A 17,750-nucleotide genomic window follows, 5' to 3' on the forward strand; every position below is an offset into this window, starting at 1 on the left:
TTGCCTTTCCACAGACACCGAGAGAGAGAGAGAGAGAGAGAGAGAGAGAGAGAGAGAGCGAGAGAGAGAGAGAGAGAGAGAGAGAAGACAGCAGTATGGCTGGCCTAGATATGGATTTTCTAGACCGGACGGTGGCAGCCCTTGGCCCCGATTCCGATACAGAGGAGCCGGAGGATATGGTGCCCTGCACGGAGGAGATGCCTCCGGGTTTTGAACTGCCGCCTGCGGGCAAACGCTCCAAGCATACTTCTGACGAGCCAATGGGTCCTCAGGAGCGTTCCTATGCGTAGGTTGCCTCTGATCCTGTGGATTCGCAGGAGATTGACTGGGAGCATTTGCTGGACTTTGCCAATACTCTGCTTGGCGATTATGTCCAGCACAACAATGAAACTTTTTCTGACGCGAGAACTGATGATGTGCTGGAAGCCACGGTGGACCCGAAATCAGTCTTGCGGTCCTTCTCGGTGTTTTATGACCGTGCAGTTATACTTTTCTTCACTGGCAGGATCCCAAAGCTTTCACATATTCGCCAGTGGATGCACCATTTATTGCAAGGGGAGTGTGTTGAGGAGATCTTCCTTGGACCTCGCGGCTTTTATGAGGTGCTGTTGAAATCGGAAACACATCAAGCTGAGCTCCTGTCCAAGTTGCCATTATTCTTTGATCGCCGCTTGGTCCATGTTGTACCATGGCGCCCTATGGGCGATTTCTAGTGTCTGCTTCAACGAGAATGCCCGGTATGGGTGGAAGTGGAAAATTGTCCGGCGGTCTATTGGCCATTGTTGAAGGATGCGATGGCCGTTGTGGGAACAGTGCTGGTGCCCCCAAGCCTCAGGGCTATGAATCCAAACCGTTTATGCATGTTATGGGACATAGCCAGGAAAAGGCCTGCGTGGCTTCGCCTCAATTGTTCTGGCATGCATCCTTTGCATTTTCGCTTGAAATGGGGCAACTTTGCAGGCCACTGCTTTTCATGTGGTAAATTGGGGCATTTTATGGCCGAATGCCCTGAAAGGCAACCGTCTTCCGAGGATGCGCAGGTTGTGCTGCCTAAGGATGACATGGTGCTTGATGCCCCGACACAGGAGGCCCTTCAGCCACCTAATGTCGTGGATAAAGGCAAACAACAGGTCCTGGGTTTGGATTCTCGTAGCACTGATTGGATTGAGGCACGTCAAAAAAAAAGGTAAAAAGTTGGATGCAGACCTGGCGGATCCTGGGCCTAATACTTCACAGGATTCCGTGCGCACGTATATGCGCAGGAAAGAAATGTTCACTTCACAACCGGCAGCGCGTACTATGGCCCCGTCTGCCCCCCGTAATCAGTCTACAAGGAAAGTCTATACAGATGGCCCCAAGGGCCCACCTGCTAAGCTGGCGTTTGATACAAAAGGTAATGTGATTACACCCTGGGATCGGCGTTATCCCCGCCCCACTCCCAAGGCAGTGAATTTTCCTTCTACCTCTAAAGCAGGTCGCCAGAATTCGTTTGCAGTATTGGCTGATTTTCTGGATGAGGGTGTCCTAGATGCTCTCGCGGAAAAGGTGAAATCAAGGCAAAAGGCGCCTCGTTCCTGACTTCCTTTTTTTGAAGATATATGAAGATAGCCACGTGGAATGTGCGAGGCATTTGCTCTCGCCATAAGCAACATGCCATGTGGACTGTCTTGCATGAGAACTAGTGGGATGTATTGTGTGCAGTTGAGCACAAAAGTCACGCTGAAGCAAGAAAAATTGTGGATTGTCATGGATTCCGTCTGTTTTATGCAGGGACACATGCTACGCACTATTCGGGCGTGCTGATGATTGTCCATGAGAAATACTAGCCTATTCTTGTTAAAAATGATGTGCAGGGCCTCTTTCTGGTAATCGAAGTCTTATTTGAAGGAGAGATTTTATGGTTGCTGGGCCTCTATGCTCCGAATGATCCCGCATCCCGACGGGATCTTTGGTCGACTTTGCAGGGCTCCATGTCACTTGGCCGAAGGGGGTTTTTGATGGGAGATTTCAATATGTGTGTTGACTCTTCTCAGTCCACTTCAGGGCATTCGGTAATGGATACGCCGGAAAGCCGGGTGTGGAATTCCTTTGCTTTGCGCGTACTTAAGCAAGATCTTTGGTCGTGGCTTCACCCTTCTTTTTCAGGGTTTACTTTTCATTCCGCACAATATGCAACTACTTGGTCGCGGTTGGACCGAATGTATATCATGCAGGGGGATGATTTTCTTCCCAAGATGCTGGAAATGAAGGTCTTGCAGCAATATGCGTTGTCGGACCATCTCCCCCTCCAGCTTGAGATGCGGGCACAATCTATTGCACCTTTTATGCAGTTGTTGGATAGGCTCTCTTTACGTTTCAACTCCTCTTATTTGAAGCATCCAATTTTTCAGGGCTATATGCAGCAATTGATTGAGAGGTTCTTATTGGACTTCGCCTCTGACAGCTTGGCTGCATTTGCGCGGCTGCTCTCTAATGTGCAGCGGGTTGCTCGACAGTATGGGATTCATCATGCCTCTCTTTGTTGGCGACGTCGACATGCAGCAGAGCACTTACTGGCTTTGGTCCGTTCCTTGCTCGTGGATTCCCCAGATGATGATTTTCTCCTGTCGCTGGAAAGGCGTTTGGCCCATCTTATTCAAGTATTTCAGTTGAAATCTTATCAGCAGGCCAAGCTGCATAACTTGACTGACACATTGCAAGATAGTGCCTGCCAGTCTCATAAGTTCTTTCGCGCCTTGCATGCTTCTCCGGCTCGCGAAAATATGACTAGACTCCAGGATTCGGAAGGTCGCATGGTCACTGATCCGCAGACCATTGTCACTATGTGCAGAAATTATTTTATGGAACTTCTTGGTTCTTCTCCCTCGCCTTCTAGCCAGGTTACGCATGCCCGCTCGGTCTTCTATCATCTGGTCCGCCAGCAGGTTCCACTTGATATGCAAGCCACTTTGGAGGCGGATATTTGCGAGGAGGAGGTTATGGATGTTTTGTTGCACCTGCCTAAGGATAAAAGTCCTGGTTGGGATGGTCTCACTAATGAATTCTTTGAGAACTCGGCCACGCAGTTGGTGAAGCCATTGGCGGTCATGTGTCAGCAGGTTTGGGAAACAGGGGTCATGCCTTCCTCATGGAAAGAAGGCCTTATCAAACTGATTCCCAAGGTCCCTTCGCCGTCAAAGCTGCAACACTGGAGACCAATTTCTTTGATGGGCTCGATGTATAAAATCTTCTCCAAAGTGCTGGCGAATCGGCTTCACAAGCACCTTCCAGCTATTGTGCATCCTCTCCAATATGGTTTCATTAAGGGCCGCAACATTCTGCATAATATCTTGAATGTGCAAATGGCTATTGACTATGCGCGGCACTCCAGTCAGGAAGTGGTATTGATTCAATTGGACTTAGAAAAGGCGTTTAACTATGTGGACTGGTCTTTCATTGCAGATCTCATGTCTGCTATGGGCTTTGGTACCCGGATGTCCCGATTGATCTACACCATTAGTGCTGCGGCTTCTTCAAGAGTTATGCTCAATGGTGGGGTTACAGAGCCATTTGTCCTTGCACGCTCGGTCAAACAGGGTTGCCCTTTGAGTCCTCTCTTCTTTGCCCTGGCGACTCACCCGGTCCTTTCAATGTTATCCTCAATGGCGACTTCTGCTCAGCTGGCAGGATTGTCTCTTCCTTTGGGGCAGCACTTCATTAGCCAATCTTTGGCTGATGACACCTTTATGATTTTGCGGGCAGACAGGGACAACATTCGAAAGGCATTAGATGTTTGGACGCTCTTTGGTCAGGCCTCTGGCCTTCGCATCAATGCCTTTAAGTCAGCCATTCTCAGTTGCACAGAGCCTGATTTACAGTCATTAGGTTGGCAGGGCCAGGTGGTTTCCCGTGGATCCATTGTCAGGCATCTTGGATACCCGTTGGGGGTGGATGTACGGCCAAAGGACCTACTGGAGTGGATTTCACAAAAACTGGCGGCGAAGTTTATGTATTGGAAGTCGCAAGCGTGGCCATTCCATGTGCGCCTCAAAGTGGCTCAGACAATTATGCTACCAATGCTAACGTATTTCCTGCCATTGCTGCCGTGGACGCCTACTACTTTGAAGGCTCTCACTCACCCCATTCGTTTCATGCTATGGAAGAAGGATTCACTGCAGGCAGGCATTTCATGGATTTCATGGTCACATACATGTACCCCTAAACGCATGGGTGGTGGCGCTATTTTGGATGCAGAAACTCATATGCTGGCTCTTCGTTGGTCTCTTTTTCGTGCCATGTGTGTGGATCATCATAGCCCGTTATTTTCTTGAGGACACCAGGCTACGCCATGGTAACACACGGCTTCGGGCCTCCTGGTGGCATGTCCTTAATGCTGACTCTCGATTTTCCAGTCCCTCTTTCTCTTTGTTACTGCACTTGGTCGGCTCTTGGAAAGTGGTGCTCCAAAAGGCCCGTTGGCATCCAGTAGGGGACCGCTTGCAGACTAACTCCTTTCAGCTGGAATTGTTGGCAGTATCCAGATTACTTTCATGGGAAGACAAACATCAGCTCAGACCGAGATTTAACCGCATGGCCCGTTTAGGTGTGACTTCGATTGCGAATGCTACCCTTGCCACTCGCAATGTCCTCGCATCGTTTCGGACTGCTAGGAGACTCTTCAGATCCCGCGCGGATACCGTGGTTTATGGGAAAAGCTTTTGTTGGAGCTTCAGGGTAGGCAACCCTTTCCTGCCCTGGCTGTGGATCGTCCTTGGCAGGACTGGGACCTTGCAGGCCGGTTGAGTCTGGAAAAGGCCTCTACTAATCAGGTGTATCATCTTCTCATTCAAGATCACCAATGGCTGGGTGTGAAAGCTAATACTGTTTGGGGACTGCGGAAATCGCTGTCATGGTGGCAGGCAACGCTGATGGAGGGCTGGCTGAATAAGGCACCTTTCAAATGCAAGGTCTTTCTTTGGCGGGTAATGATTGGTGGTCTTCCCCTTGCCTCGGCCCTTTCCAAGCGTCGAATCTCGAATGGCAATTGTTTCTTCTGTACCACTACTGCGGAATCGGCCCGACATCGTTTTCTTTCTTGCCCGCTCGCCAAGAATATCTGGTTACTCTTGTCGCAAATCTAGCGCGCGGTGGTGGGGTCCTCACTAACTCCTTTCGATTGGGTTTTTGTGCACCCAAAGTACCCCACACCGCCACAGTTACATATGAAGATCTTATTTCACTTTTTCAAATACTGGGGATGCTGGCACATTTGGACCACACGCAATGCTTTTCTCTTTGATTTGGCCTCTAATGTACCGAGACATATTGCCAGGCTTAAAGGGCTCTTGCATTGGCAGCTAGATTTCATTCGGCACTCCGACTTGCTCCCTCGGGAGGATTTGCATCCCTGGCATATGGCAATTGCCTCTGGGTCGTTGCCATGATTGGTGTAACCTTTTTAGTGCATTAGTACGGGGATTTCCCCCACGTTGGCCTACGGCCCTCGTGTCTCTTGTAATCATGTAATCATGTAATCATGTAATCTTGTACGTTTTTTCGTAATTAATACAATTACCTTTTACGAAAAAAAAAGAGAGAGAGAGAGAGAGAGAGAGAGAGAGAGAGAGAGAGAGAGAGAAAGAGAGATTCATGGTGGAAGGCAACTGCGATGGAGGGCTGGTTGAATAAGACACCTTTCAAATGCAAGGTCTTTCTTTGGCGGGTGATGATTGTGGTCTTTCTCTTGCCTCGGCCCTTTCCAAGCGGAGAATCTCGAACGGCAATTGTTTCTTCTGTACCACTACGGTGGAATCGGCCCACCGGTTTATTTCTTGCCCCCTCACCAAGAATATCTGGTCACTCTTGTCACAAGTTTGGCGCGCAGTGGTGGGGTCCTCACTAACCCGCACATTTGGACTACGCGGAATGCCTTTCTTTTTGATTCGGCCTCTAATGTACTGAGACACATTGCTCGGCTTAAAGGTCTCTTGCATTGGCAGATAGATCTCATTCGGCACTCGGACTTGCTCCCTCGGGAGGACTTGCTTCCTTGGCATAGGGCAATTTCCTCTGGGTCTTTGCCATGACTTGTGGAACTTTTTCGTGGCTTAGTTCTAGGATTTTACACATGTTGGCCTAGGGCCCTCGTGTATCTTGTAATCATGTAAACTTGTACCTTTTTTTCGTAATTAATACAATTACCTTTTACGAAAAAAAAAGAGAGAGAGATGCTTGAGTCTCGACTCTCGACTCTTAAAACTTGAGTCTTGAAAGTTGAAAGGGAGGGAGACTCGAGAGGCCTGAGGATTGGGGAAAAGTTGAAAGAGCAAGAGTGAGAGAGAGGGAATGGGAGATGAGAATGGAAAATGCTTTGATAGGGTGCGGGAAAGAGGAAGATGAGAATGGTAACTTGTAAGTGCTTCCTGAATTGGTGTGGAAGCATGGAGGAGAGGAGCACCTTTTGTAGATGAGAGAAGGGTCAAAGTTCAAAGTTCAAACAGTCAAAGTCTAAAGAGAGAAGGAATCCAAAGAGAGGGCTGCAAGCTGGAGCCTGGAAGGAATCCAAAGAGGAGCACCATTTAAGTTTTGCATGGCTGGAATTTGGAAAAGGGGGGTGGGCTGAGGTATCCAAGGCTTCCCACCCCCCCAAAAAGCGCAACAGTGCAAGAAAAGTGTGAAACGCGGGACGTGGGGGTGTAGCAAACGCGAATGAGGACGCATAGGCTAGGTGGCTGAAAAAGGCCAGTTTTAACGTACGAAATCGTACCGTACGGTACCGTACGGATTGTACTGTACGGACTGTTCCGTACCACATACGGAGGCAACTATGATCGTAGGTACCCTCATTCGGCCCCAACAAATGGAATTAACCCTTCCTCTTCAAAGTTTGCTCGTTCGGGCCAAAATGCTTATGTAATTTTGGTAGATATCCTAGATGATGGGATTCTTGAAGCATTGGTAGAGAAAGTTCAAGTGAGGCATAACCTTCCTCGCCTTCATTTTGATTTCAGATATGTAGGTTGCCACTTGGAATGTTTGCAGGATGTGTTCCTGTAGTAAGTAGCATGACATGTGGTGTATTTTTCATGCGAATAGTTGGGGTGTGTTGTGTGCTATTGAGCACAAAAGTCACGATGAAGCTGGTCGTATTTTGGATTGTCATGGTTTTTGTCTTTTATGTTGGTAACAAAGCAATGCATTACTCGGGTGTCCTTATGGTGGTGCATGAGAAATATCAGCTAGTTCTTCTTAAGAATGATGCTCATGGGTGCTCTCTAGTGGTTGAAATTCTTTATGAAGGGGAGGTCTTATGGCTGGTCGGTCTATATGCATCTAACGTCTCATTGCATCGTTAGGCCTTGTGGAACTGACTCCAAGATTCTTTGTCTCTAGGTAGACTAGGTGGTCTTATGTGTGATTTTAACATGTGCATTGACTCTTTGGAGTCTTCTTCGGAGCACTCTCTAATGGATAACCCAAAAAGCCAAGCTTGAAATGCTTTTGTGATGGATGTTCTCAAATAGGATATTTGGTCATGGCTTTCTCCATCGGCTTCGGGGTTTATATTTTACTTAGCCTGGTACTTGGCCATGTGGTCTTGATTGGACTGTATCTATGCTATGCATGAGGATTCCTTTTTACTAGAAATTTTGGAAATGCAAGTGTTGCAACAATATGCCTTGTCAGATCATTTTTCTTTGTAGCTTGAAATGATCAGGCAACTGATGGATGCTTTCATGGGTCTCTTGGGTAGGCTGCCCAACAGACCTAGGTTGCCCTTGCAATTTAATTCTTACTTTTTAGGTCATGCTGTCTTCAAGGGACACATGAGCCTCCTTGAAATGTTTCTATGAGATTTTCCATTAGAGGGCTTGACATCATTTGAAAGATTTCTTCTTAATGTCTAGATGGTATGAAGGTAATATTGGATTTACCATGCTTCCCTTACCAAGCAGCATTCGCATGTTGTCAAGGATACTTTGGCCTTGATTTGTCTATTGTTGCTGTGTATTGGCTTTTGCTAAAGGAAGCTATAGCAGCTATTGATATGTCTTGGTGCCTCCCAGTTTAAGGACCACAAATTGTAACTGCATGTGTATTTTATGGGATACCTCTCGCAAGAGTCCTAACTAGCTGTAACTAAATTGCACTGGCATGCCATCATTTTGAAGAAGCTGTAGGATCAAAAATACTTCAAGCAACGTCTTGAGGACAAGATGGATTTCAAGAGGGAGGGATGTAACCAATCTTTTGTATATCAATTGCTACCAAGACATATTGGCTCAATGATTAAAATTAAGTTGATGCTCATGTACTTTTGAAAGGCGATTCGTATTATGTGAGTGTTTCAAAATATGATTGAATGTTAATTTTCTATTTAAGGCTGAACAATTGCCAAAACACCCTATAATTATACTTGGGTTGTCATTGATAAGATGTCGAGAAATTAAAAGTTTAGTCGGGCAGCTAGATTGACTAGAAAGCATGTGGGCATTCGCGTTTGGTGTTTTGGGTTTCAGAATACTTTTTCGCTAGATCTTTTTGTTGAAGCTTTTTTTCTTAATGCTATGCATGTGGGCTGCTATCAAGATCTCCAACATTGCCAAGAGGTCATTGTTATAGTGGTTCCATTTGCACAGTTTCTGGGCAACCTTCCATTGTGCTTCAATTTCTCTTATTTGAAGCATCTTATTTTCAATGATTATATGGGGCAATTGCTTGACCGATTCGTGTTAGATTTCCGATTAGGAGGAGCTCACTCCTTTGAGCAATTGATTGGTAATGTAATAAAGGTTGCCCAACAATATGGCATTTGGTCATGCGATTGGTTGATCTTATCTAGTAGTTCCAATTGAGATCTTATCAACAAGCTAAACAAAAATCTTTGATTGACAATTTGCAAGATGTCTCTTGCCAATATCATAAATTCTTTCGAGGTTTGAATCCTTCCCGTGCCCATGAGAATCTAGTTACACTACATCCAAATGGGCACATGGTTACAAATCTGCAACCCATGGTTTGCATGTGTCATGCCTATTTTCTAGAGCTTCTTTCTTGGCTTTTGACCCAGCATCCCTCTGAGCATATTTCTATAGCTTGTTGGATTTTTATGCTTTGGTATGGGACCACGTTTCATCTGACATATAGGTTACACTGGAAAGTGACATTTAGGAGGATGAGGTCATGGATGTTTTATTGCACTTACCGATGGATAAAAGCCTTGGTTGGGATGGTCTCACTAATGAATTTTTTGAGACCTATGCCACTCCTCTAGCAAAACCTTTGGCTGTAATGTGTCAACATGTGTGGAAAACGAGAGCTATGTCAACATCATGAAAGGAGGCAGTTATTAAATTGATCTCAAAAGTGCTATCTCCATCAATGTTGAAACCTTGGAGACCCCTTGGAGACCCATCTCCTTAATGGGCTCGATGTATAAAATTTTGTCTTAAGTGGTGGCTAACTGTCTCCATAGGCATCTCTCTCCCATTGTAAACCCAATCAATATGGCTTCATTAAGGGTAGGAACATTTTGCATGATGTGCTGAATATGCAGGCAGGAATCAACTATGCCAAGCACTATACATGATGTGGTATTAGTGCTGTTGGATTTGGAGAAAGCTTTTGATTATTTGGGCTTGTTCTTTCTTGCAGAACTAACGCATACTACAGGTTTTGGGCTGCGTATGTCTCAGTTGATCCATACAATCATTACTGATGTTTCTTCTAGGGTTATGTTAAATGGCGGTGTTACTGACCCCTTCTCCCTTGCACACTTGGTTCGGCAAGGCTGTTTGTTGAGCCCCTTGTCTTTTCCCTTGGCAACACATCTAGTGCTCATCAAGTTATCCCATATGGTGAGCACTGGGCAATTGGCAGGTTTATCTTGTCAAAAGACATGGATCTAGAGCATGGCATGAGCTATGGAGGATGGAAGATGTGAATCGAAAATTTTTGACGCAGAGAAGAAAGTCATTTGAAGTCTCTTCTGTTTTTCCTGTGTATTTGCTGAACGTTCTTCTGCGGCGGCCTCACGCATCATCGCCATCATGCGTTGAGCAAAAAATCCTGCTCGCCCCGGTATCACAACTAGCTCAGTAGGTCCTCAGCAGTGACACACAATGTAAACCTCTAGTTAGACGCCAGTGCAGTGAGTGCCCCCTAGTCAAACACCTTGTGCATTGTCCTTTCTAAGGAACAACTCTTATCCGTCCATGCCACAAAGCTCGAACTGAAAGAAACAACAACCTTTGGATAGGTCGTAGGACACTCTTTATCCAGGGCCTAGCTTCGGGATTGGCTTCACTCCATGCTATGCATTGGCACATCACAGATTATTGCAGAGGCAGTTCTCATGGGTCACGGGATCTTCATGGTCCAACTCACCTCCGCGGATGCAGCCCATGAGCTAGTGGATAGTTCACCTTATGCCTCCACAAAGGGGGTCATCTATATGGTTCCTTGGTATCGTGGCTTCACACTGGAGGACTTCGCGCTCCACAATAGGTTTGCTAGATACTCGATCAGCCTTCTATTCCCCTGACTGGCGGTAGAGTATTGTCAATTAGTGGAGGACTTTGAACGGCTTTTCGGCACAGTTCTTTCTCCCTCCTTTGCGGATGCAGTGACAGCCGCAAGAGTCCCGAAGGTATGGGTGGTTGTGGAAGATACAAAGAACATACCTAAGTCTCTTGAAATTGAGGCATGCAGACACTCTTTCAGGCAGCAAGTTATTGTGACAAGGCAGCCTGGTCAATGCCTGCAATTCCATGACTTTGGGCATGAGGCAGCAGATTGCATGCGTTTCGGAGCCAAGGTGGCTTAGCTGGCAGACCCGTAGCTAGATGCTAACGGCTTTATACGGGTCCAGTGAGACGACAGAGAGGGAGAGGGCAAGGGGAGCCTCAGCTAGCCCCTCAGACATAGCCACAGTAGTAGAGAGTAGGAGGGTGAGCGATGGGCCCCTGTTAGAGCACCCCGTAGTAGCCCCTGCCCATCCCACCCAACAAGATCACAGGCCTCCACCCCTACCACCCATTGAGGCGTAATAGCCCACCCCACCCGAGATCACCCAGCACCCCTGCCTAACCCCACCTCATGGATTTTCCCCTAACCCTATTCCACAGCCCCCCCCCTTCCGATGCCACTCGCCCCCCCCTCACACCTGCCACATACTTCCGATCACCCCACCATCCCTCACTCTTCCTCTTCCCCACCATCTCCCCCGTGGACCAGTCCCCTTGATTCTCACCCCTAGTACATGTGTCCCTCCCCTTCCACAGAGGGTGACGAGCCTCACACGCCCATATCTTCTCCTCGCTAGCAACCCAGCCTCCCCCCCCCCCCCTCTCCACACAGCCACTAGCTCATCTAGCCCAGGCATGGATCAGCGTAGGGTTCTCACTGGTAGCAGAAGAGGGGAGGAGTTTCGGCTAAAGAGATCTGTCTGGCAAGGCTGCCCTCTTGTCTCGTATCTTTTCTTACTCTTTACAGAGGCGATGTCCTACTTCCTCTGCTCATGTGTGAGCGGGCTACGTGGCCTTCGACTTCCGGTGAGGGAGAAGACTGAGTTGTTGGTGGACTCAGAGTATGCAAATGATACCGCTCTTTATGTAGAGGATGATGAGCTGATGTTGGAGAGAGTGAGACTAGCTCTGGAGGTTTTTTGCACTGTAGCTAGAGAAAAAATCAACTGGCGAAAGTTGGTTGGTTTTTTTACTGATTCGGACTCTAGCACGGAGTGGGGTGACCACTTAGGTTGAGATGGGTGAGCAGGGGACAGACTGTCCAATATCTAGGGTTCCAAGTGGGACTCGATATCACTCCTGCCCAACAGTTTCTTTCAGTTCTGAACTCTATTAGGTGGAAGCTGACCTACTGAAGCACAGGCCGCCTTTCCTTAGTGGGCCAAGCCCTGGTGGTCAACAAGGTCCTCCTAGCAACAGCTTGGTACACCGCCTCTTGTGACCCACAGTTCCAGATCTAGCCCTTTTGGGGAAGCTAGTGGTCCGTGGTCTCACACCAGGTGGGCAGGCCTAGAAAGTCCTTCTGCAAGAGGGTCTCCAGGAGTGTAGAACGAGGCTCAGTGGTGGATGGAGGCCATCCTTGAGATGGATCTTCACGACTACCCAGATCATGCAACCTCAATCTTCCTTTCTCTCAACTTACTTCAAGTGTGGCAGGGCCTTCACAAGGCCCTAGTTTAGAGGCCCCGAGGATGTCAGGAGGAGATAGACCGCAAGCCGATAGTTTGGAACCCCCAGGTCAGAGATCGAGAAGGGATAAAGATTGGTGAGCACCCCCACATCCACTAGGCTGATTGGGAGGCTGGACCTGCTCGTACTATCAGGACCTGGCGGGAGAGGTATACAAGATGGCGGATTAGGAGGTGTTGCAATGGGCATTAGATTGTCAGCGATGAGGAGTTGAGGTGAGGAGGAGGGAGATTGACTTAGCGATCCGTCAGGAGTGGCTAGACCCCCGTTCCAAGAGTCGGTGGAGCCTGATAAGGTGTGACCTGCTAGATTCTCACCGGCAGGTATCCTCTTACAAGTGGCCGGTAGAGTGGGCGGCGCCCCCTACGGGACTTTCTTCACTGTGTAGGATGGGGGGTGGTTAGTTCTTGACAGAGGGCAACAAGATGAGAAGATTCTTGTCCTTCCTTGGAGGAGGATTCGTGTGGTTGGACTCCAGGGGAAGACTTGGCGACTAGACCATTATGCGCCCTGCAAGGAGTTTCGAGAGTGGCGCCTTTGGATATGGGAGAGCAAGCCACTTGATGAGCTAGAGTGGGACCCTGGAGAGTGGCTATGGCTAGCGGCCACTGCGGTTGCCAAGAAGCCACAGAGGTTCTTGGAGTAAACAGCCAGGATTGGTACACATGTACTGATGCAGGAGAACATGGATTGGGTGCCGTCACGTAGCAGATAGTGGGCGGAGCACAGCATTACGGATGCCTTCCGTCGGACTTTCTGGTCGCTTGTGGGACAGCTGGAGGCTGAGAAGGGTGTTGTATTTCCTTTGGCTTTTGGTTGGCTTAGATGCAGCAAGATGGAGGTTGCAAGCGCTGCCCACACCAGCACTTGGAAACTCCAAAGCACTGCCTTTGGTCTTGTGAGGCCGCACAACTTGTGTGGAGAGGAGCTTGCCATATTCTCTGATGAGTGGCACCCAGCCTTGGATGTATCTCATGGGGGGACTTTTTGCTGGTAGGCGATTAGCTAGGGCCAACACCTTTTGTATGAGGCCGGGATACAGAACACTATTTTTCTCATCGAGGTTGGGTCTTGTGCAGTGGTCAGCTTGGAGGCTCTACCCAACCGCTACGTATTGGATTCCACAGCAGAGGGCTCAGAGTTATGGGAGATCATAGGGAGTCTTACAAGATGGCACATTTAGAAGGCACGCTGTCAAGTGGTTTTTGGCGGGGAGTGCCTTTCAGTATATGCAACTTTGGCCGAGCTTTGGACCTCCATCATCCACTCTCTCTGCGGCCGTTGGGACCTAGTGCAGGGCGAGTCTCGAGCTCGTCAGGAGCTCCATCTTCACTTTCTGCTCGGGGTGGCCATGACTTGTCCTTCACGATGCATGCGAGCAGCCCTAGATAGCGATACACCCTCTCTCCATGGCTTCTTGCCCCCATCTCCCCTAGATCCCCTTGAGAGGCTTGTATACATGATGGATTTGTGATTTGCATAAGCTCCAAGTAGTTTGTTGAGCATGTGCACTTTGTTGTAATTAGCCTTTTGAGTAATATAATTAGCCACATTTTATTTACAAAAAAAATGGAGGATGGAAGATGTAGACATAGACATAGACAAGACCAACTGTCATATAAGTGAATTAGGTTCCAAGATTGAGACTTGGACTCATAAACACAATTCTGTGTGTAAGACAATGACACAAACACTTGATTGAAGGACAAAAGTACTATGACATTTCAGTGAAAAGTGAACCAAGTACATTATTATATAGTCTCTGACCTTTCTCCACTCTCCTCACTATGCATGTGGGATACAAGAGCCTTTGCCGGGCATCATCATTTTCTCTCTTTTTCAACATATCTCTTCCTTTTGGATAGTACTTTGTTGCACAGTCGCTAGCACACAACACCCTCATGATCTTGCATGTAGAGAAGGACAATCTTCATAAGGCATTGGATGTTTGGACATTGTTTGGGCATGCTTTTTGTCTCTATGTTAATGCTGCAAAATCATCCCTCATCAGCTGCGCTAAATCTGACATCCAGTCCTTGGGATGGTAGGGGGTGGTGGTGCCCCATGGCAAGGTTGTTAGAGACTTGGGATATCCTTTGGGTGTTGATGTTCAATCAAAATACTTGCCAGAATGGATCTCCCGAAAGATGGAGGCAAAAGTTTATCTATTGGAAAACACAAGCTTGGCCCTTTCATGTACGCCTCAAAGTAGCGCCATGCTGCCCACACTTACCTACTTTTTACAACTTTTTCCTTGGAACACAACTTCTTTGAATGCTCTTACCAAACATATTTGTTTTATGTTGTGAAAAAAAGACTCTTTGCATGCATGTATCTCTTGGATTTCTTGGAGCCAGGTGTGCATCCTAAAAAGCATGGGTGTTGGGGCAATTTTGGATGTACAAACCCATATGGTGGCCTGTCGTTGGTCACTCTTCAAAGCAAAGTGTACTAATCGTCGGTCTTTGTACTCACATTTTTCGGGAGAGCATAAAATTAGCCCTCTTAGCCTCTAGAAACATAAATTTTGTGAAAGAGTAACTCAAAAGTTGATCTCCACTGAGAAGAGTTAATTCAATTATTTCACCATCAGCAACCAACTTAACTAGTGGGGAGAGTATTGGATGAGTCACTAGTGCAAATAGTACGGAACTAAGGGGACATCCTTGACAAAGGGAACAAGGCAGTACAATATCTTGAGTCACCCCTCATTTAACCCTATGCAAGCCACTGCATCACGATCAATGGTATCAATGAGAGATGTCATGTGAGGACCCAAACCCATGCTAGATATCAACTATCAAGTAAAGGATCAACTAACATCATCAAAAGCCATTTCAAAATCCAGCTAAATCATAATAACCTACTGGCCAAAGGCTTTTCATTGGATGGTCTCTTCCACCTTACATGGATCATGTTAACCAGATTGCTTTGGCATTATAGCTCACCAGATTGGTTGTTCACTCAACCATTGTATTTATGCACTTAGTAGTCCCTACATGCCCTCTTTTGCACTTGGTCTTTTATCTCATGGATTTTCTTCAAAGTGTTATTAATAGAACTTGTTTCCTTGGAAAAAAAGATCTAAAAAGCAAGAAGATTTCTTTTGTAAACCCTTCAAGATCCAAAAGAAAGTATGTTGCAGCCTGCCTTATATTGCTTCCCTTGTCATCTTAGTGAAACCTTTTCAAGGATATGTTTTGAAGAGATAATCCATATGAAGGATGGTTTTTATATGGTGTTTGTATCAAAGACTATTTCAACAACTTGTTTTGCCAGTGATGTTGGATCCTTTTCTTCGCAATTGTGATCCATGCCTTGCTTACACATGGTCTGTCTACAGTCACATAGTTCATATTTTGGTGTGCGATTTTAATTAAAGAACCATTAGAGATTTTAATTAAAGAACCATTAGAGCAAAATCTATGAATGTTTTTTTTCTCCTTTTGCAATATGCCAGGAACTGGCATGAGTTTGGAGGGATTGCAGTGAAGAAACTGAACAGAACATTGTTTCACAATCTAGTTAAGTTCAACCGCAAAATATACAAGCCAACCATGAGTGGTAAAACTTGGCCTGACTGTCATGGAAATACAAAATTGCTCCAGAAAGAACTGATCCAAAGAATATTAGTACTTGGGTTGATTATTAGTATAAATAAAATGAAAAATCCCAAATGCAACCCGGCAGCAAAACAACAGATAATTTGTTAACAGTGAAAAAGGTATGTCACAAGTTCTTCAGGTGACAAAATGTAGGATAAATTTGCATGCTTAGTATTTTATAAGATCCTGTTGGTAATGTATAAAGACTAATTTGTCATTTAATTGAGAAATTTTGTTACCTAGATAAAGTGAGATTAGCAAACAAAAGGTCCATAGGATCTCACCATGCATGTGTTGTGATGGTATTGGCTTTTCAAACACAAGTGTCATGTCCATCTGAGTGGATAGTGGGTATATGCCATCGCTTGAGCATGCACTATCACCACCTTGGTAGCCCAAGTCATTAACAGTGACTGTGATAACAGCACCATTGACACTACCCTACAAAAGAGATGTACTTTGCTGGTTATGGATTATTAATGAAAGCTCACAATAATCAACTGTAATAGTTTGTAGCCCTTTATTGTGATTTCCTTATTGAATGTTTTTAAGGTTCCAAGATTTCTTTTGTTACAACCTCATGAGGTGAAGCTATGAGAGCAAGTCGAAAATTGATTAAGCACTGAAGTTATAACCACAATCTGATCTGCAAAGGGTCGGAAACAGCAAAAAACTAAACAATGAAATCATGCCATGATTTCAGCTAGATTTTGAGGGGGTAAGGAAATAAGGCCTTTGCTTCAGCCTTGTGTTCTAGGAAAAATTTCACGACTGTGTGTATAGCACTGAGGCACCATTAATAGAACTTTTCTTCTCTTTGAAAGGAAAAGCATATGTTAACATGATGCAGAGGAAGTAAGAAAAGTTAAAGTTCCCTATTTTTGGCTTTACATTTACAAGTTTTCTTCCATGTGGTTGCTTTAATTTGTACCTTTTGCTCTGATGACACTTTGCTTCTCAATCACTTGATAGGTGAATGACCAGCAGTGCTGATAGCTATCACTTACTATTGTTCAAAAGGCTTAAAGAAAGAGGTAATCTGGCAGTCTATAATGCCAAACGGATGTGGGAATTCCTAAAATGAAAAGGTGCCAAAATCCCAAATGTCTAAGAAGGCACCTTGCCTACTCATATGCTTTGTATTTCCACACAGTCTCTCCCATCTGCCTCTAAGAGTATGCATGATCTCTGTGAGTGAGACCCTTGGAAGTGGAGGCATGCTGCTGGCTAATAGCAAAAGTGAGCTCTAATCTGTGACAATGTTGCAATATAACCCCAAATAGTTGAAGCCATGTGTGGATGATCTGGTGATTTGAGACATGAAAAGAGATCATTTGCCTGTACTCCAAGCCACTACACCCCAAGTTACTATTGTTTCTTCTTGAGTGAGCTAGAAGACCAACCTAAGAGCTCTCCTTCAGACATTCTGTGTTCTGAGGCAGTTCTAGATGCAGTGCCTATATCTTCTCAGTCGTGCCACACCTTGAACATGAAACTAGGACACTACAAGCCAAGCCAGGCACGTATTAGCAAAAATTAAAATCCCTTTTCCTTCAGAGAGAAGAATGATCCTATTAACAAATACCCTTGGGACAAATTATTCCAAGGCAAAGTACAAATGCACAAAAAAGCCCTGTGAAAGACTTCCAAAACAGAAAATATACAACAAAGTAGTCTATTATAAAGACTGAATGATAACTAGTGGGGAGATCTCTAGTGCCAAACCATATGTGGCTAACAGTGAAAGAAGGTGCCAAAAACCCAGAATTTGAGAAAAGCATCTCCCCTCCTCATGGTCTGCAAGCTGCCCTGTATCTATTGGGACACACTAAGATTTGAACCACTAGATGCAGCCACACCAAGATCTATTGGGACATATCCATCACATAGTCTCTCTCCAAGATTTGGATAAAAATTAGAATCCAATATGCTAGGAAACAAAGAAAGATAG

The 17,750-nt window shown here is 46.0% G+C and overlaps 1 protein-coding gene across 2 annotated transcripts in view; it reads right to left on the reverse strand.

Moving 5' to 3' along the window:
* The window catches only part of LOC148020139 (protein GAMETE EXPRESSED 2-like), a 303,365-nt gene that overhangs the window by 59,518 nt on the left and 226,097 nt on the right, over positions 1–17,750 (reverse strand). For both annotated transcript variants that reach the window (XM_087700423.1, XM_087700424.1), the window contains exon 16: positions 16,084–16,240. In XM_087700423.1, coding sequence (XP_087556549.1) covers positions 16,084–16,240 — 157 coding nt within the window. The remainder of the gene's footprint in view (positions 1–16,083; positions 16,241–17,750) is intronic.

This window comes from Lygodium microphyllum, chromosome 19, assembly GCF_053477565.2.
Source record: "Lygodium microphyllum isolate KBCC chromosome 19, Lygodium_microphyllum_v1.1.10, whole genome shotgun sequence".
Taxonomy (NCBI): Eukaryota; Viridiplantae; Streptophyta; class Polypodiopsida; order Schizaeales; family Lygodiaceae; genus Lygodium; species Lygodium microphyllum.